At 36.9% G+C, this 21,625-nt stretch overlaps 1 protein-coding gene across 1 annotated transcript in view; it reads right to left on the reverse strand.

Moving 5' to 3' along the window:
* HBS1 (translation elongation factor EF-1alpha (GTPase) HBS1) overlaps nt 1-21,625 on the reverse strand; it is a gene marked incomplete at its 5' end in the record, with an annotated part of 255,149 nt that overhangs the window by 45,148 nt on the left and 188,376 nt on the right. The window contains one exon of the mRNA XM_067109557.1: nt 7,140-7,339. Within this exon, the coding sequence (XP_066965658.1) occupies nt 7,140-7,339 (200 nt within the window). The remainder of the gene's footprint in view (nt 1-7,139; nt 7,340-21,625) is intronic.

Raw genomic sequence — 21,625 nt, forward strand, 5'->3', positions numbered from 1 at the left:
AGTGCAATTTGGAAGAGCATATGAGTGAAGTAACCTGGGTGTCATAGTAGAAGACTTAGGCTACAACTAGGTTAGTACATTTCAAATCGTTTAGGCTATACGATAAAACTACAATTTGAAATGCTCTACTTATTCTGAATGAGTCAGAATAATGGCATAATTTCGCTGTTGGGAAGTTGTAAGCAATGTGTGGAGCCGCTCAATGAACTAATGGTGGCTGATTCACAATCGAGCCAAACCACAGGAGTTCCCGGACCACACACTGCTGGTTTTAAGAGGTTCAACTGCATGGCAGAATGAGCATCTGAGAGACACACTGCCAACAAATAACTGGAGAGCCACAACCAACTTTTCCAGTGGAAACAAGTGACCCAGCAGAAACTGTCATAGCTTGCCTAGAGGACTTGGCTGCTGCTGAAATACCTGTATCATCACAAGTAGTCTTTAGACCCTGTCTATTGTGGGACAAACCATCACTGTTGAAGTGTCTACCTTAATCCCAAATACATTTCTTTCCTAGTTAGAAACAAGTTCGACATACTTCAGTTGATCTCTAAGCCCAAATGTTAGTATAATCAACACTGATGAACAAAGTCCTTAGAAGTTCTGCAGCCGATTTTGCTAGGACTAATTAGTCATCGACATAACTCTGCAATTTTCTGCTGGACAAGTATATCAAGACTGCCACAGCTATTGCAGGACAAAATATGAAGCACAGAACTGGAAATTCTTGGCTCTTAAGAAAAAGTGCAGATATTTCCTAGAAGTTGGATGCACAGTGGCATGGATGCTAGCTTTTTGCAGGCCTTGTGATTCCACAAGTCTTCTTACTTGATGGAATGCATAACTAACTTCAACACTTCCACCCTGAAGTACTGTAGGTTTTTTGCCAGAATTTGTTATACAGGCTGGCACCATCAAGTTGTTGCCTGCAGGACCAAAAATGGATGACTGCAGAACCTCCTTGATTACCTGCTTGCTGACCATATCCTTGTTTAAGCCCTTTAACCTCTTCAGATTACACCAATATATCCTGAATTAGACTATGTGCAATGTATAGTAGAGGACCTGACTCATGAGTGGGGAGGAACACCCACTGTAGAAGAGATCTGTGTAGCTAAATGACTTCATGTTTGTCTTCCATCTCTAACCGGACACTTGGTCAAAAGATACTACCCTTTCCTCATTATTTAAGGGCTTTTGCTGTTGCCCGAATGATGTTACCTAGGAGGGGAATGCTGTCTTTTTCAGGGGGTAGATGGTGTAATGGGCTGTCCTGATCTGCTTGATGAAGAGGGGGGAAGACAAGAGACTACTCTTGGAAGACATAAAGGGAAATCTCCAAATTGGTACTCTCTTCCTTCAGCAAGCAATATGAATTAATGTGGAAGGCATTTATTACTGTCTGTCCTTCAGTATTTCATTTGCTATTTAGTATGTATGCTTAATTTTATATTAAGTATTTTTCAGCACATTCACACCTATTAATCAGTACCTTCTAAACCATGCTACCAAAAAAAGATTCCAACAAAATCAGTTTATGGGACATGAGAAATGCATCTTCATCTACATGACCGTTTTTTATTTTTATTTGTGGCTCCTGCTAATTTTTTAATATATAATTTTTCCTAACCCAATATTAATTTTCCTATATATATCAGTATTTTTACTCCTTTACCTTAGCGTGACATGAGTAGAAGTAATGGATCCATTGTGAAATGAATATAATTTGTTACAAGAAAACATGCTTTGATTTAGGATCCTTAAAGGAGTTGCCTTCTGGTTCTGTCAGGGGTTTCATAGGACAGACCAACCAGTATCAAAGAATTGACTATTAGTTGGTCTTGGACAGAATAATGCCTGTTGACACAGTGACAGAACACAAAAGGACTCAAGGCGGAGGGCTCTCTCTCCTGCCCACAATGATTACTTTGGTCTTTCCATTTACCCTTCTCACAGACATGTAAAATGGAACATCCACCACAGATTCCCATGCCTTTTTATCAAGGAAAGTAGGTGGGTTTGGGCAGCTACAAAATAATATTTTTCAGTCAAAACCTGTTTTTTGATAGTGCAGCCACTGTTGATCCTCAAAGAAAAACATAAAAATCAATAGGCAATGAAATGGCCTAGCTTTCTGGTTAACAAATCCCAATGACCCAGATGAAAAACTGGTCCACAGTAAAGTCACATGAGACATCACCAACCGTCTTTTATTCAAGATACCCATTCAGGATTAATAATGAAGAAGGATGGGAAAAGAAGTTACATACTGTACCAGTATAGCTCTAAGGTGACTTACCTACATATGATGGAGTGGGATGTAGGACAACAACTCTGCCCATACAATTGGCAGCAGGGTGAAAAAAACAACCATTTGGGAAAGTAGCCATGACATCTACGTACTTGAAGTGACCTAACTGGTCCTATTATTTTTTCAGTAATACAGTATTGAGTTCCTGCAGAAGAATATGGGATTTCCTCTTCAATGAATCCTCATTCTTGGCCAGGAATGGCAGGCCAAGTAGCAATAGCTAAAGACAGCGGTGTTTGTGATGAAGCAAAAGTAACATTAAAATTTCTAAAGATGGATGACAAAAACTCACTACCAGTGCAATGTGCTTGAAATATCGATAAGGCCTGGCTCCTTACTTATCGACCAACTCACTTACTGCCAGGTTGTTAATTGAGGAGTGTCTATATGCAATACTGGATACTGTATCAGTTTCCACTTGTTATGGACCTTCATGAGGAGACTGACATGATCCCAACAATCTGTCCTTTCTAGTATGTCAGGAATACTTAAATGCAGAGAAAAAAAAAGCCTTTAACTCTTGACAAGTTAACCCTTAAGGGATAGCATAATTTATCAATGTGCAGCATCCCAGACCGGGGAAACTTTGAAGTCGGCAAAATAAAAAAAAATCACATCAATGGAAAGAGAATGACACGTACATTCACACTGTATAAATTATAAAATTCTCAAAAAATTTTCCCCACCTTCCACAAGAAGTTGAAAATTACTATTTACAACCCTTTGTGAGGCCTCATTTACAAGACAATCGTAAATTTTACCAACTTATATATGTTTTTTCTAATAAATAAATTTATTGTATTTTGTAAAATTATTATTACTGCTCACTCAATATCAAAACAGATACGAAATAGAAGCAGTAACAAATTTTTTGCATATTTGTTGTAAAATATTCACGTAAATTTACGAAAAGGAAGATTCAGTAACTTTTTTTTTTACTTTTACATGCTTTTTCTAGTATTTCTTTGCAATTTTCTTTGTAAAATTACATTTACAACTGACATGCTATCGTAAAAGACAAAAACAAAAAACAACAGCAACCCCTTCATATATTTACAAGCAAATTTACAAAAAGACTCGTGTGAGAGAGAGAGATGCAGTACTTTCCCCCTAGAAGTCACAAGCATTACTGATACTGGCCTAACTCTCACATCTGTATAAAAGTTGCCATTAGTGAATTTATAGCATATAGAAGTATTGGCACCTTTGTTTTGAATCATTATTACCATACCAATGGTGCGTAATTCTGCTTCACACTGAAGCTCAATCCGTCCACCTCCCCAAACCTGTTTTACTTCACACTGAGGATCAATCCGTCCCTTAAGGGTTAATATACCTGTACAAAGATTTTCCTCTCAAGACCACGCACCTTTTGCTTGAAGATATAAGACTATGTACCTGAAAACATCAGAGCTTCTGGGTCCATAGGAACTTAAAGGAGATCCTTGATGTAGGTGATCACTCTGACATCACCACCGAAAGTTCAACATATTGTCCATTGCTGGGACAGAAAAATACACACACACCAACATTGCCCTTCAACTATTGGTGACCTGAAGTTGCAGACACTGAATTCTGAATTAGCTGTGGGGTCTCAGCTTCTCTAAGGTTAACAAGTGATTAATCATCCCCTGCCAGTGAGCTAGAAATGAATGATATGAGAAGGCAGAAGCTACAGAGGGGATATTTCTCCCAATAGTGACTGGGTGGGTGGAGCAATTATCGTGAATGGAGGTTTTCTAGTGACCAAGGGAATCTTCCAAGGATGTGATGATAACATAAGCAAAGGAGCCTCTGGTCTTTTTCTTTTCAGAAGAATGTAGGCTTTGAGGCTACAGTGATGGAGGAGGCATGGTGGCAGCTGAGTCAGCATCCGCTTGGTCTTTGACAGAAGGAATTAGAGAAGAAGGGATTGGGATATCCCAATAAGCAGGGGAGTCTCCAGAAATATCAATAATGATTTTGCCATAAAGTGCTTGCATAACCTCTTATACGCAGAGAAACCACTAATTAACAAATCAATTACTGCATGTATAATGCCATAAAGTGCTTACATAACCTCTTATATGCAGAAAAACCACAAATTAACAAATCAATCACTGAATGTATAACACTTAAGTTGAGGTGAACACTTTTAACCTTAGCAAGACAGACACAAGAAATGGGGTTTTTATCAAGCAAAAACTTAGATGATGTATTAGCTCACCCAAGCAGACTGACAAGTAAGCTAAAAGGTATGCAGGATGTCACAAGGAATGTATAATTAACAGATTTGTGTGATGAATATGTTTTACATTACAAAAATATTTTCCTCAATAACTGTTATCAGTGATATTTTCTAGCACTGATAATTCCTTGAAAGATAGAACTAGGGAGGAAGAGATCGAGATGTCAATAAGAAGAGGCATCTCAGAAAATATCAAAGGACATCTTTGCCATAAAGTACTTATACAAACTTCTATACAAAGCAAAATCACAGATTAACAAATCAATTACTAAATGTATTACAGACAAGCAAAAACTCAAATGAACTATAAGCTCACCCAAGCAGCCCTTGTCAGATAAACTGAGGCACGGCAAGATGTCACAGGGAATATATGATTAACAGGTTTTTATGATGAATATGTTTTGTGTATTATTATCATTAAATAGTTTTATCAGACCACTAGGCTGATTATCAGCTCTCAGAGGACAGGAAATATTTTGTGTAAAAAAAAAAAAAAATTATTTTCATCAATATTTATCATTGATATTTTCTAGTACTGATTATTTAACCCTTAAACGCCGACTGGACGCATTGTACGTTGACTAAAATTGTCTGTTGGGTGCCAAGTGGACGTACGGTACTTCGACTACAAAAAGTTTTTTTAAATATTTGCGGAAAAATAGTTATACTGTAGGCCTAGTTTGCGAAAGATTTTAAATCGCGCCTTGAGGGATGCTGGGAGTTCACGGATCACGCTGTTGTTTTGTTTACAAGCGTTACCCAGCTGCGCATGTGCGAATTTCTTTCTTCTCGCACTAGAAAGCATCAGCGACGCATCTGAGAAATTCTTTCGTCACTTTGTCATAATTTTTGCACCGTTTTACATTAGCCGTTACATAAAGCTTTATATATAAAAATGTGTGCAATTTCATGTAAAATACAACAAAAAACAACCCATGGTTGTAGCTTTTACCACTTTTGAAATATTTTCATTTAATCACGATAAGTACCAAAATTTCAACCTTCGGTCAACTTTGACTCGACCGAAATGGTCGAAAAACGCAATTGTAAGCAAAAACGCTTACATTCTAGTAATATTCAATCATTTACCTTCATTTTGCAACAAATTGGAAGTCTCTAGCACAATATTTCGATTTATGGTGAATTTTTAAAACCTTTTCCTTACATCCGCAGTGCATCGTAACTTTCGGCCAAAAATCTCAGAAATTCTTTCGTCACTTTGTCGTAATGTTTGCACCGTTTTATATTAGCCGTTGCATAAAGTTTTATAAATGAAAATGCGCGCATTTTCATGTAGAATACAACTATAAACAACCCATGGTTGTAGCTTTTATCAGTTTTGAAATATTTTCATATAAATCACAATGTGCCAAAATTTCAACCTTCAGTCAACTTTGACTCGACCGAAATGGTCGAAAAACGCAATTGTAAGCTAAAACTCTTACATTCTACATACATTCTAGTAATATTCAATCATTTACCTTCATTTTGCAACAAACAGAAGTCTCTAGCACAATATTTCGATTTATGGTGAATTTTTGAAAAAAAATTTTTCCTTACCTCAGCGCGCGGTAACTTGGCTGAGAATCTCAGTTTCTTTAGTCACCTTGTCGTAATTTTTGCACTGTTTTCTATTAGGCGTTACATAAAGTGTTATACATGAAAATGTGTGCAATTTCATGTAGAATACAACAAAAAATAACTCATGGTTGTAGCTTTTATCAGTTTTGAAATATTTTCATATAAATCACGATAAACAGAAAAAATTTGACTTTGTCAACTTTAACGCGACCGAAATGGTCGAAAACTGCAATTGTTAGCTAAAACACTTACAGTCTAGTAATATTCAATCAATTACCTTCATTCTGCAACAAACGGGAAGTCTCTAGCACAATATTTCGATTTATTTATGGTGAATTTTTGAAAAACACTTTTTTTTATGTCCGCGTGTTGCAAATTCATGCATCATTTTGTGATAATATTTTCTGTGTTGCTTTGATCGTTTTACAATTTGTTATATACCAAAATCATTGCAATATAGTGTACAATACAACGAAAAAAAAATAACTCATTAGCTTTAACCGTTTTGCTCACAGCACGATTTGTATACAATTATGACTTTTTTTTTGCGCTGTCATATATTTCAATATTTATATATGATGATAATGATATTTTTTTCCATTTCTGATGGTTGCATACTAAACTTCAGGCAATGAAAAAAAGGAGCCAAAAATGAACTCTTAATCTTAAAAACTAAGCATGCTGTGATTTAAAAAAAAAAACTTTTTTTCCGCTTCGGCGCTAACTCCCGAACGCTGCCGGCATACGGCAGACACTTTTGTACATAGAGGCTCGGCGTTTAAGGGTTAATTTTACCGTCTGTTAGACCAAATGATCATAAAAGCTAACTGTTCTTCCTTTAAAAACTAGATGTACATTAGGTGGCCGACAGAAGACAATTACATGAGCCTTTCTGACTTTGACATTTTGTATTTTGGGCATATATAAAACTATAATTCATTTATGTGTTTGAGAGATTTTAAATAGAAATAACTAACAAGTATTGTTTTTCAAATATATAATGGATACCATACATACCTGTGCTCCTCTAATTAATGGTACAACAATATTAAATACAACAATGCGAGCTTGCACCCTGGTCACTAATGGAATAGGTTTTGTAGGATCACACAAGAAATCTCCTATGTGCAAAACACTTGGGTCTACACCACTAACGGTTAATGTTACATGGTCACCAGCAAAAGCTGTTGAAGGTGCTGCATTATCTGCTTGAACACCTGCAAAGAAATAATTCACATAAATATGCATTCCTATTTCCACGGACCTTCCTCTTTAAAGTAAAACACACAAACAGATCCAATACACAATCTATCCTTTGCCCTTTTAAATCCATTAGAAAGCTCAAAACCTGTAACGAACATCAAGAAAATGCCTTGTACCATATAATTCACTATGCTTGTACACTCGGCAAGAAAAGTGAAGATACAGTTTTCATTAGATTTCGTTCATCGAATTTAAATTTTTTTCTTACAGAAAACACATAATCTCGGTAAATTTACTCTACAATATGAAAATACAATGCAAATTATATCATATATGTTAAATCTGCAAAACAAAAACGTTCAAATACTTAAAAACACCATGCATATACGAAGTAATCAGAATTTCTCAGATGACTTCGTTCATAGAGATCTAAAAGATAGTATGTGGATATCTCGGTGTAGTACTATTCATCAGAACGGCAATATTTACTCGTTTTCCATTATGAACAGGCTTATTATTGCATCATCGCATGCGAGGTAATGATAATTTCTTTAATTTTTACACATTCATGTTTGTATTTCACGGTGTTAAAAGTCAGCTGGAATTAATGGCAGTAAATGTTGTGACACCTAGGTAGGTTGACCAAATCTATTTAAATCTGCAAGAGCGTTCTCTATGATGTGAAGGGCAGCACAGGAGCTTGGGGGAAAACACAAGTAACTGGATGTTTCTTGACGTTGCCATAGTTTCTCTCTCTCTCTTCTCTCTCTCTCTCTCTCTCTCTCTCTCTCTCTCGCCATTGCTAAAACATACTATACCAATATAGTGTAGCTCAATCTCTAAAAGAAAAACAATGAAATGAGTAGCTCTACCGATAGGCCTAGGCTTCTCTCTCTCACAACAGCAACTCTCTCTCTCTCTCTCTCCTCTGCTAAAACATACTTTACAAATATAGTATCGCTCAGTCTCTAAAAGAAAAAAAAAAATGAAATTAGCTCTACAGTACATATAGGCCTAGGCTTACACAACAGCAGACTCTCTCTCTCTCTCTCTCTCTCTCTCTCATCATAACAATGCATTCGTTCCTTTTCATTGGACATTGCTCAAATTTAACTCTTGATTTCATTATGGAAGATCGCGTTTCCGATTATGCAAGCATTCCGTTCAATGTGGTGTCATAAATTCATTTGTGTAAGGTTGCCTGGTAAGTTACGTCGAAAAATGTTTATTTTGCTCAGAACTGTCGTTGCAAATTACAACTTGAATGAATACTGTGAAACTTACTACTGCATTTAAGTATCAATGATTTCATTATCGTAGAATATGATTGAAAGTTATAAGAGGTCAAGCAAAACACAAACACAATAAGACGGAAGCTCCTCCCCTTCCTAAAGTTTCCAGATGTCGCATTATTGAGCAACATATGTCCAAAGATTTAAAAAAACTGTATCCTCACTTTCCTTGCCGAGTGTACATTCTTTCCTTTACGTGCAAAATAAAAATATTCAGTTATTAAACATAAACTGAAGCAACTCCACTCCGCTATAATTTTACACCTAAAGGATCTAACAAATCTAATGTACTCAATAAAAAATCATTTTATACAATGTACACATAATTTTTAAAGTTTTCACTGCTCTCTACTACTAAGAAACCTGACCTCTAGAGAATGCAAACTGAGTGGTAAGCTATTTCAATTCTTGCTATCTCTTTGCTGGCAGATTTGAACTTGTTAAGAGACAGCCTTAATTCATATGAAATGGAAAATTGAGTGCACTGTGTACAAAATTTTTTTCAACAGTAAAGGTGGCTATGATAACACCCAATTTTAATCAAGGCAACATTCACTTGAAGCCCTGAAGCATGGTTTCAGCTCCATCTATGCTACTATAGAATTCACAGTAATGCATAATAAACAGAAGGCTTCATTATCCTTGAAGCAGTCAGCTTTAAAAATTACTGCTAGTATCCAGCAAGCTGTACTCACAACTTCATTATGAAGTAACAACAAATTTGTAAAGTCTACAACACCAGAGACAGCTACCAACAAGCAACACAAGCAAGCAGAAAAAATTATGTTTGTTCCTTCTGAATTTCAGTGACAAGTTATGCAATCTACTTCAAAAAACAGCACCTGTTCACATACTGAAGATGGATGCTGTGAAAACAACAGAAAAAGTAAAAAGTAATAAAAATGACCCTTATTTCTATATCGCTCTTCCAATACAATTATTATTATTATTCAGAAGATGAAACCTATTGATATGGAACAAGCCCACAGGGGCCACTGACTTGATATTCAAGCTTCCAAAGAATATGGTGTTCATTAGGAAGAAGTAAGAGGAGGTAAAGGAAAATACATAAAGAAGAGATCCCACTTATTAAAAAAGAAAAAAATAAGTTAATAAATCAACAAATAGATAAAAATGTATTAGGGTGCAAGGAGAATAGTATTAGGGTAATAATGCATTGCATCTTCACTTGAATTTTCTGATGTTCCAATTGCACGACATCCTCAGGAAGGCTGTTTCACAGTCCAATGGTGTGAGGAATAAAGGAACTCTGGAACTGAGAAGTTTGACAGCGAGGCACACTTACTGTATATTGGTGTTGTTGTTCATCATATCTCGTTGCTCTCAGCAGGTAAAGGGATCAGGGATCAATTGTGAATATAAAAGATCTCTGCTGAAATACAACTTATGAAAAACTGACAAACAAGAGACCATCCAAGTCATAACTGCTAATATTAGGAAACAGAAACTTACCACCATAAACCACTCTATCTAAAAGAGCTAAATCTCTGGCAGAAGCAGACATCCACACCGGAGAACAGTATTCTAGTAAAGGAAGCACAAATGACCTAAAACAGGTTGTACTGATTTTATCAGTTATAAATACACGAGGCCTTATGAACAATACATAACTTTCACGGGGCATTTGCTGAAACTTTCATGTTTCTCAAAAGTTAGATGAGAGTCAAAAGATACACCAAGAATAGTTAAATCTTCAGACTCATTCAGCAAAGTTCCATCCACCTGAAGGGGAGGATGGGATGGGGAAATCAGTACGAGATCTGCTCCCTATTGAGGCTGAGGGCAGCTTCACTTCTCATAAGTAGAGACTTTACTACACCCACAAGTGTTGCATCATTGGCATACTGAACAATCTTGTTTTCCAGGCCAACAACCATATCACTTGTATACACTAAAAATAACAGTGGACCAAGAACACTCCCCTGTAGAACCCAGACAAAATAGTTCTTGGTTCACTAAAGATCCCGTCCACAGCAACTCACTGCTTCCTACCTGTAAGGAAATCTTGAAGTAATTCTAAAACATATCTACCCACTGAGATTCTGAAGTTTATAAGTAAGTACCTTGTGATTTACTAAATCAAAAGCAGCATTAAAATCTATCTGACTTAATCTGCACTCAAAACCCTTATCAAGGTTCCCTTGCAAATGGCAAGTGAAGTCTAAAAGAGCATCAAAGGTACCTTTATCAAGGTTCCCTTGCAAATGGCAAGTAAAGTCTAAAAGAGCATGGCCAGTATCAGCTAACAATCCTTTAGATTCCACATACTTATTTAGTGGCTTAAATATAAGTTTTTCAGCAACTTTGGAGAGCACAGGGAGAATAGAGAGCGGCCTGTAGTTACTGCAGTCTGCAGATATGCCACTCTTTGGAATAGGCACTGTATTACTAAGCTTGCACTCATACGCAAAGATACTACGTTGACATAAAAATCTATCTATAGAATCTACTAATCTTGGGAGACAACACATTTGAAAATTTTTTAAAAAACAAAGGGAAGAAACCATCAGGATCTTCTCTACCCCAGCTATCAATATTATCCAGAATTTTCTTAACATCCCTAGAGCGCAATGCATATTTTGTAAGAGGGTGAGAATAACAAGTATAAGGGAGAGGGACATCCTCAGCTGATGGCTTAGCTTCAAAAGCTTGATGAAGCAGTTCAGCCTTTTCCCTAGGACCTGTAACCAATCTACCATCAACTGTTAGTAGTGGTGGAATGGCAGACGAGCCTGACCCAAAGATAGACGATGCCGATTTGGTCCACCACAGATGAGGCTGAGTAATTCCTTCATGTTTCCTCTTCAAGAAATTATTGTAATTCTCTTGGCTGTATGGTAAGTTCTATTTGCAGCATGGCGTGACTCAACTAAAATGGTGTAATTTTCACTTGAACGATTTCATCTCCATGTGTAATAATGTAATGAAGTGTAATTTCTGTATCTGTTTGACCATGATAAAACCAAGATGCAGTAGCGTAGAGAAAGGAGAGAGTTGCGGTGTGTTGATCATATCACTTGTTGACGCAGCGGTGTTAAAGCAAAACAGGCGACAATGCCTGGGCGAATGAGGTCACATGGCTATCTGTTGTCAGTTCGCTGTATAACTGAATAACATTTATCTTATCTTTAGAAACATTATCTGTTATGTTTCAAGTCGGGAAACGACAATTGATTATTTATTGTAACCGATTTAATCATTACTTATGCTATTCAAACTCTATCTAATTCACATTTGTGTTTTAGAATGTGTGCGTGCGTATGTATGTAACGCGCAAGCAGGAGCGTAATCTGAATCACCACTCAGGGGGATTCAAGCGCAGGTTGTGAGAGCGGTAACACGCTACTTTGTACTAAGATAGAAAAATAAACAAAAAATGGAGATGGTTTCTGATTAACTTCCAACTCCATTCTTTACCAAACAGGAGGGTCTTCAAAGGGAAGTCCTCTCCATTGCTAGATTTGGTGGCAAGGTGGTGTTGATAACACATTATGGCATAACGTCAAACTCTCACCGCTCCAAGCATAACCTGGCGCATTCGACAAACACAAAACATCACCTGGTGATGTGTATATCTCGAAAGATATACTCGATGCGGGATGGGACTGATACACTCAGTCGACTGTAAATTCCCCGTCAAAGTAATCATTGCTAATGATTACAAACATGCAGAATTCTTAAACTTTATCTGCTAGACGGATGAGATCGTCTCTCGTACGATCGCGAGCCATTCCTGTCACATTCCTGATTGCTCCTACGTTGTATCCTGTTGGACGAGAATCAAGCACCGAGAGAAGGAAGCAGTGTATCCTGCCGAGTGTCATCTTTGCTTAAACGCATCAACAATCAAGTCCGAGAGAAGCAAGAAGCTGTTGTCTGCATGTGTTCGTCGCCGTGATCGACAACAATCATCACCATGGATAAACAGGAACGAGTTACGCATGTTGAAGAAACAAGAACGCCTTTCTAATTCCTCTCATTTTTCAGAATTTCCTGATTCCTGTTGTGAAGTTTTCCATAACAAGCAGACGCCTGTGTCCTACAATCAAGTCGTGTTGATCATCAACGTCGACCTACTTCAGCACAAGAAGTGAAGCTGCCAGCCCTGCGGAAGTCCTGATTCTCCCATATAAATCACAGCTAAGTCTACTTATTTCTTAGTATTTGGGGTTGAGCAGTGGTGTCACCTAACAGCAGAGACCGTGTCCTGTAGTCGGAGATCTGATCCGTAAGTTTCACCCCCATAGACTTTACTTTTTCTTTTCTCTTTTATAGGCAGTGAATATTTTAACTTGGTTGTTTTTTCATTTAGGAGAATTTCCTTTCTTTTTGTGAACTTATGAGGTTGCGTTCAAACCAAGTGTATTCGCATAATTCCTTTGGGAGATCAAATAGATGTAGAGGTATGAATAGGCCTAGAGTTAACCTAAGAAATACCAACAATATGCCCTCAGGTGCAGGAGCAAGAGCAGCCACGGGCCCAGACTCAGACTCAAAAAACATATTCACAGTCGTGAATACTCGTTCAGCCATAGTGCCTTTTCAAGGCTTAGTCAGTGGTCAGTTGACTCAAGGGGTCAAAAGCTGGATCACATCCATCGATGCCCATTTGCGAACTAAAAAAGAAGTGGATCCCGTTATACAATTACAAGAGGCAAGGTCATTTATTGACTATGTCAAGGGGATGCTGGTTCTTGGTTACACTGGTTTGTTTCAGGAGTGCAAAACCTGGGATGAATTGAAAGGGATGTTAAGAGAGGTATATGGTACCGAGTCCGATATGGATGAAGTACTGGCATTGAGGAGTATCCTCAAATTAACAGATAAGAAAGGTGTCTCACTAATTGATCGAGCTGCCCTCGTAGCAGATAAATTTCAAGAGTGGCATGCAAGGCTACTCAACTCCTCTTGGGTTAATGGCCACATGATGCGTACTGCAGACGTATGCTGTTTAATGAAATTGGCAGTAATAACTGGTATGCTACCAGACAGATTGGTGCGTTGTTTTGATGTCAAATTTGATAAGGCATCTGGCGAGGTGGACATCCAAAAGCAGATTAAAAAGCACATGGCGCAATGCCCGGACTTAGATCTACAATCATATCTTCTGTAGAAAATACTTAAGTTAAGCAGGTTCTTGCAGATGCAGCTGCATCACAACAGGTTAATGCGGTTAGTTCTGTCAACCAGCAGGTGAAATGCTTCAATTGTAACCGTATTGGTCACTATAAAAGTGAATGTTGGTCTAAATACTGTAGTATTCATCAGACCACTAAACATAGTTATCAAAACTGCCATCAGAGGCAGAAAAATCAAAGTGGGAACAGAAGCAATCAGCATAGCACCAATACCGGTAGTGGTCCTACTGGTAGTAATGTTAAGAAAAATATCAATCAGCATCAGTATCAGAAAAAGAAATTTCAACACAATCAAGCAGGCCAATCTGATGTGAACACGGTCCAGGATCAAAATAGTTCACAGAATTTTCCCAGTGTCAAGGAGAACACCGTGACAACCTAATGGTCTCTAGGGATAACTTTAATAATGTGGAGTTGCCAGTAAGTAACATGTTTAATGTCTTGACCGATCAGTGTGCTGGTCAGACACTTGTAGAAGAGTGTGATACTAATTGTAATTTATCAGGTAATTCAGTTTTAGGTGTGACTCGAATTCTCACACTCATTCATAGGAATATAGAGGAAAGGCCTGTTATTAAAGCAGTCAGTAAACATCACAAAGCCTTTACCTTGTTCCTAGATACTGGTAGTCCTCGTAATTTGTTGGATTTAAAATCACATCATTTAATGTTTCCAGATTTTCCCATAGAGAAGACTAATGTCAAACTGGCAGGTTTAGGAAATAACAACTTGAATGTAGTGGGTACTGTCAGAATTCAGTATAAGATAGGTAAAATGATTTTTACCGATGATTTTATTGTAGTAAATGGGATTAATATGCATCCAGTAGTCATTCTAGGCTATCCATCAATGTCTAAGAATAACATTGTTATGGCTCCGGCCAAGAGTGGTGTCTTTATTAAGGGGAAATTTATCAAATCATCTCACACCTTAATGGCAAACTCTGATCATAAGGACGTACCAAATGAAAAAGTTACTTACACTGAAGAGCCAATTAGTGTTTGGAGTCTAAATGAAAAAGTTACTTACACTGAAGAGCCAATTAGTGTTTGGAGTCTATCAGAAATTAACCAAGCAACTCATCACAACACTTTTTCCCAGGTAATATCTAATTTTAATCAGTTTATAGAACCAAATGTACCTTCATATATCACTGTTACTGCTAAGAAGGTCCTACCTGGATCCAAGATCATGATATTGAATGAATCAATAAAAGTACATGGTTTATCTGCGACCAAAGCTCTTTACACGGTTGATAACAACCATCAAGCAGTGATTGAAGTTTTTAATCACCTGAATAAAGAGTTAATAATAAGTAAGAACACACCCTTGATGGATGTTGAGGTCTATCATCATAGGATTTTGTCAGCAGCAGAAGTAGAAACTGATCACTTGACAAGTGACAACGTTACCTTAAATTCAATAAGAGATAAGTTGGTTGAGGACATAAAAGACACAGATGTCAGGAAAAAATTTGAGGAGTTACTAACAAAATATAGTGATGTATTCACTACTAACAGTGGCTGCTTAGGTAAAACTAATGTCATTGAACATCAGATAAGGTTGAAGGATCCAAATAAGATCATTTATGTTCCTTCCTACAGACTGCCCATGAAGTTCCAAAATGAAATAACAGAGGAAGTCGAAAAATGCTTAAGGGGCGTTTGATAAAATCGTTTTTTTAAAATAACTCCCGTGTTTTTAATGAATCAGTTTCAAATTTTGTGCCTGGGTTTATTTTTGTATAGGGCAAAGGACTGTAACCATAATTTTTGTCTTCTGCCCCCATTAGCTGGTAACCCCACCCCCAAAAAATTTTCAAAATGCATCTCCTCCATAACTTCTGCAAACTAAGAGCTCAAATTTACGTGGTAGACAGATATTATATATTAGAACAAAGTAAGAGAGCGTTTTTTTTTTAATTTTTCTTTCTTTTTTTAATGAATATTTTCGTTTTTGAAAAAACTTGATTGATTTTTTTGAAAAAAATTCCCCAAAAATTTTCCCAGGGACAAAATGAAAAAAACTCTCTCTTTGTTTGTAGACAATTTATTTAGCTTTCATTTGCTTTTTGTTTCATTGAGATCGGTGCATTCGTTATGGAGGAGATGCAGTTTGAATGTCGATAACTTTAGTTTTGAGATATCGGACCTTCAAAGTTTTATAACGATATGAGGAGCGTTTGATAAAATCGTTTTTCAATAACTCCCGTGTTTTTAATGAATCAGTTTCAAATTTTGTGCCTGGGTTTATTTTTGTATAGGGAAAAGGACTGTAACCATAATTTTCGTCTTCAACCCCCATTAGCTGGTAACTAACCCCCAAAATTTTTCAAAATGCATCTCCTCCATAAATTTTGCAAACTAAGAGCTCAAATTTACGTGGTAGACAGATATTATATATTAGAACAAAGTAAAGGGAGCTTTTTTTCAATTTTATTTTTCTTTTTATGAATATTTTTCGTTTTTTAAAAAACTTGATTGATTTTTGGAAAAAGTTCCCAAAAATTTTCGAGGGACAAAATGAAAAAAACTCTCTATTCGTTTGTAGACAATTTATTTAGCTTTCGTTTGCTTTTTGTTTCATTGAGATCGGTGCATTCGTTATGGAGGAGATGCAGTTTGAATGTCGATAACTTTAGTTTTGAGATATACGATATTTTTGCTTCTCTGTGTATTTATTTGCTTGCTGTTACACAGTTTGATGTTTTTATGACATATTTGAAAAGCCAGAATATATAACAATAGACTTGCAAAGTAATATAACTTCGCTAAATGAAGCTAGATGAAGATAGTGTCAAAACACGGCTCAGGTTGGGCAGCGCAACGTCTGACTTAGTCAAGCTCTGAGCTGCTACTGACTGACTGTCTGACGTCACTGCCTGCCCTGCGGATTCCTGGCTTTCGCTGATGCGTACTAGGTCCACAGGTTGCCATATAAACGCATTTAGATATTATTATTTCATAGCTAAAAGGAAATTACTACCGATATACTGACATTATCATTACATTATACGAAAAATGTAATTTTTCTATGATAGGTTACTGTTTTTGTTTATAACTCTAAACTTATGGCGAATTTTTAATAAAACTTTCTGAGAAGATAGTCAGGATATGTATGATGCCATATATAAAATATCTCAGAAAATTTTGATTTTTCGATTTTTTTCGTCAAACGCTCCCCCTTAAAGAAGGCGTAATAAAGAAATCTGTCAGTCCATATAACTTTCCATTAACTGTCGTCCCCAAGAAAGATCGTATTTGGAGGATTTGTGTTGATTTCAGGAAACTCAATAAGGAAACTATCCCAGATAGATTTCCTGTGCCTTGTACTGATGATATTTTGTCGGTTCTAGGCCAATATTCTTATTTTACTTGAATGTGGAATGTTTCATCAGTATTAAGTCTTACTAAACCTCCATACAGTCATTTTGATATGACTTCTCTGGCTAACCAGATGCTGATGATTGTCTACCTTTTAGCCTGTTCAGCTTCAAGACAGGTCAGCAGATTATATACTCTTTCTAGTAAAGTCTTGCACACAAAGGACTGGAAATCCATAGGGCTGCCCATTGTAGCTGACTTTACTACTAAGAACAAATTACTGGAAGCCGATATGATGATGATGTCCCACGTGCCATCTGCCACTCTTGGATCATGTCAGAGACAAAGGGGATTTCCTGCTTTGCCCAGTGAGAACCAAGGATCACACAGGAATGTGTCATAGCAAAGCATACAAGTTAAGGGAACTTTTCTTGCTATTAGGGCTCTTAAAACTTATTTTATTTTCTAAGCATAATTTAGATATTTCTGCACTTTTAATGGCAAAATATGGAGATACCAAACTACATATGGAAGCTTCTAAACTTATTGATGTGACACACTGGCGGTTAGACTTTTATTCACCAAGTACTGAGGTATCAGCAGAGCTGTTTCATAACCTTAATTGTCCTACCATTTATTTACCATAGATTTTCTTACAGTTGAGACTTTACTCGGTGGTCTACCTTTGTGTCACATGTAATGGGGAAGTGCTGTTCCTTACTACCCTGTCATTTCTGAGAACACCCTACTGCAGTGCAGGGCTCCCAACACATGGCATTCCTTGATGAGTACAAAGTGGAAAGTAGACATTCTAACTCGGAGCATACAGATTGTAAACCTCTCAGATTTACTTTTTATTCTGGGTTTCTGTTTTAAATGCAACTCCCTTTATGTTCTTTTATAACAAACCAACTTCTCATAATTAACTTGATTTTCAGTATAGGTGGGAAGGATGGAGCTGCTACAGACCCCAAAATATCTAATGGAGACCTGTAGGATCCTCATAAAACTCAATGGGTTTTATCTGGTGTATAAGATATTCTCAATGACTTTCGTGACAATCATACAGGTCTCAAATGGCAGTTCTGGGGTCAGAAGTAGCTCAACCCTTCCCACCTGAATTGAGATGGGCTAATTATAAGAAATATAATTTTTTAAAAACAAAATAGCAAAATACCTTGGTCGGTATGAGGCAGGGCCATTTAGTCTAGTAGGTGGAATTGTAAGAGTGCTAATTCAAGTGAACATTTGATAATATCTTCAGCTAAGCAATCAGATTGATGTCATACCCAATACAAACACTCCTCAGCTGACAACACACCTGTTTAACAACCACTCAGACTTATGACCAGCTCTCCGAACAGTCAGTACTTTATGCAGTATGAGTACCATACAAGTAAACTGCAGATTCCTTAGGCAATGTGTGAATGTCTGGCTGTTCTTTTACCCCCACTTTCTCTTTTGCATTGTGCTCTCTCTCTCTCTCTCAGAACTTTTTTCATAAAGACTTTGGCATTAGAGAGAGAGAGTGTGTGTGAAGGGGGGGAGCAAACATGCAGTAAGTGATTAGTTTCCTTAATGCAATATACTGTATATGTGTTTGTATGCACATACACAGACTGAAAAATATATTTATGTAAGTTCACATTGCTGTACAGTAACTTCCAAAAGTGAAGCTACAAATTTCAAAATTAATCGTACTTCTTTAGAAACTCGTGGGGTTGCCAGTTAGTATATTTTATTCCAATTATTGTCATCCTCTTTATCTGATAATAAGTATCAAAGATTAACTGTAGAACCACAGAAGGTATTTCCCCAGTGAATGGTCAGTGTTAGTTCAATTATTGTTTATTAAAAGAAAAAAAAGAATTCCCCCAAAAAAGAATTCCCCCCCCACAAGGATTTCCCCATAGAAACATCTGCGGCTCTCAATGTGTGATATCGAGTGTTCACCATTGACTGGCAGCAGGAACCTAGTGCATAAGCATTGGCCTAATGTGATTTGTAAATTAACTTTCTACTTTTATAGCGTCATATCGAAAGTTATTATGATTTCTTTTGATAAAGCACAAAGAAGTTTAGCATCTGATTGAATGAAATATAAATAAGACACAAGTTGGTGTAGGAAAAAAAAAAAAAAATCCATTGTATGCGCGTTTGGCATGGCTACATGGTTAGGGCTATTTAAAAAATCAAGGTAATATATTTTCCAGCTTGTTATTTAATAAATTGAGTTGTTTGGATATCTAGATGTTTGTAAAACATACTTTCCATTAATTAGGCTTTATTACCACAGAGGAAATGAGGAAGTCTAGGCCTAAGTTAAGTCAGGGGAAGTGAGGAAGTCTAGATCTAAGTCAAGTCAGGAAAGTGAGGAAGTCTAGGCCTAAGTCAAGTCAGGGGAAGTGAGGAAGTCTGGGCTTATGCCAAGTCAGGGGAAATGACAACGTCTAGGCCTAAGCCAAGGCAGGGAAAGTGAGGAAGTCTAGACCTAAGCCAAGCCAGGGGAAGTAAGGAAGTCTAGGCTCAAGTCAGGGGAAGTGAGGAAGTATATGCCAAAGTCAAGTCCGGGGAAGTGAGGAAGTCTAGGCCTAAGCCAAGGCAGAGGAAGTGAGGAAGTCAGATAGATGAATTTTCAGTTGGTGGATCTTAGACTTGAATGATTTGGAAACACTTTTATTATTTGGAGAAGCCCTCTGTATTTGTAATGGAAAGCCTGTTTGCAATCAAGTTTACTCTTTCAATAGTGGTTACTTTCTGTCAGTTATTGCAAACATAATGAAGGAGGGAACTGATTTACCTGTTTATTCAATATTACTGGCTGGCAATGGGGGTATTGGGTCAAAGTCACCCCCCCAACCCTAGTAGGACACGGCTGGTGATTCATAGGTTGAGTAGATATTGTTACGTTTGTGTCATGGGTCGAAACCGAAGCCAAAGCTGAAGTAGAGTCTGAATGGCCGGGTCCTAAAAGCTGAAATCAGAACTACCAACCACACCCAACTTTTCTGTTGAATCTAGGTGCATTCATGATTGATTATGTTTAATGTTACAGAGATTTTCCCCTTATATTCTATTGATTGATACTTGCATGGTTTTATGCATCTTCGCTAAAATAATTGATAATACACTATGATATTAAATATCTGTTTCCACATTGCTCGAAATATATGATGGTAATGTTGGTAATCCTGTGTTGAACGAAAATTTCAAATTGTTTCGTTTCTGTAGTTTGAGGTAATTAGTGTACTTTGAAATACTTACTATTACTGTAATTTTTTCTTAAGATTGTTATAAATATCATAGATTTGATATTTGTGCATCATATGTTAGCTTTTTTTGCTTGATGGAGCTTTCAATGTAGAAAAAAAATAAGTTTTTCAGCTACGTGTAGTAGTTGCCAGTTAGTGAATTTTGAACGAAATCCTCTGAAATTTTGGAGCTTCAATTTTGGAACTTACTGTACTGTATTAACTACAGTCCTGTACTGTGTGAATCATCAGTAATAATACTGTACCAGAGACAATCATTTGGGTAACTTGTAATTAAACCACTGATAGTCCTTTTCTGATACGCAAAATTTTGAGTTATCCATCAGTGGTGGAAAAGATGCGACGAGAATGGTGAGGTAGAGGGACACTTGCTTATAAACCAATTAATTTACCCTCCTAGTTCTACAAAAGGTACATGATCGTTAAGTAAGGAATGTTTGTACTGTACTTCATCTGACCCTCTTGATTCCTGTCACAAAGTCCTTTCTTGTTAATGTATTAGGGAATGTAGTCTGTGATGCCTTTTAGTTTTGGTTTCAAACCCTTAAGCTGAAAGATACTTAGGGATATCAGAAGCATGGTTAGAGAGATATTTGCAAGATTTGGTGTTTGCTCTTTCCTTATTGTTGCAGATTTGCTTAAAGTGGACAGCAAATTTAGTGGCTTGCTGTTTGAAAAAGTTTGTAACCAGAATATAAAAAACTTTCTTGATTTTACTGGTAATTAATAACTAAGCTTGCACCATCTCTAATTTTGGCTAGCATGATTTTAAATTTCCTGGGTCATTGCACCAACCTACAGCTATACAGTAGTTTAGTGATGCTACTTGTTGCTTAAACACAGTTGGCATCATTGTAGTATTAGCACTTTCAACATCATTGTACACAAGTAAACTATTCCCACTTGTATTTCTTCATTTATTATAACCTGCTCAGTTTTAGCCTCAGCCATGGCTCCTATTAACCCTTAAACGCCGACTGGACGTATCATAAGTCGACTAAAATTGTCTGTCGGGTAACGAGTGGACGTACCATACGTCGACTACAAAAAATTTCAACCTTTGGTCAACTTTGACTCAACTGAAATGGTCGAAAAACGCAATTGTAAGCTAAAACTCTTACATTCTAGTAATATTCAATCATTTACCTTCATTTTGCAACAAATTGGAAGTCTCTAGCACAATATTTTGATTTATGGTGAATTTCTGAAAAAACTTTTTTCTTACATCCTCACGGTAACTCGGCCGAAAATTTC

The sequence above is a fragment of the Macrobrachium rosenbergii genome, chromosome 10, assembly GCF_040412425.1.
Source record: "Macrobrachium rosenbergii isolate ZJJX-2024 chromosome 10, ASM4041242v1, whole genome shotgun sequence".
NCBI lineage: Eukaryota > Metazoa > Arthropoda > Malacostraca > Decapoda > Palaemonidae > Macrobrachium > Macrobrachium rosenbergii.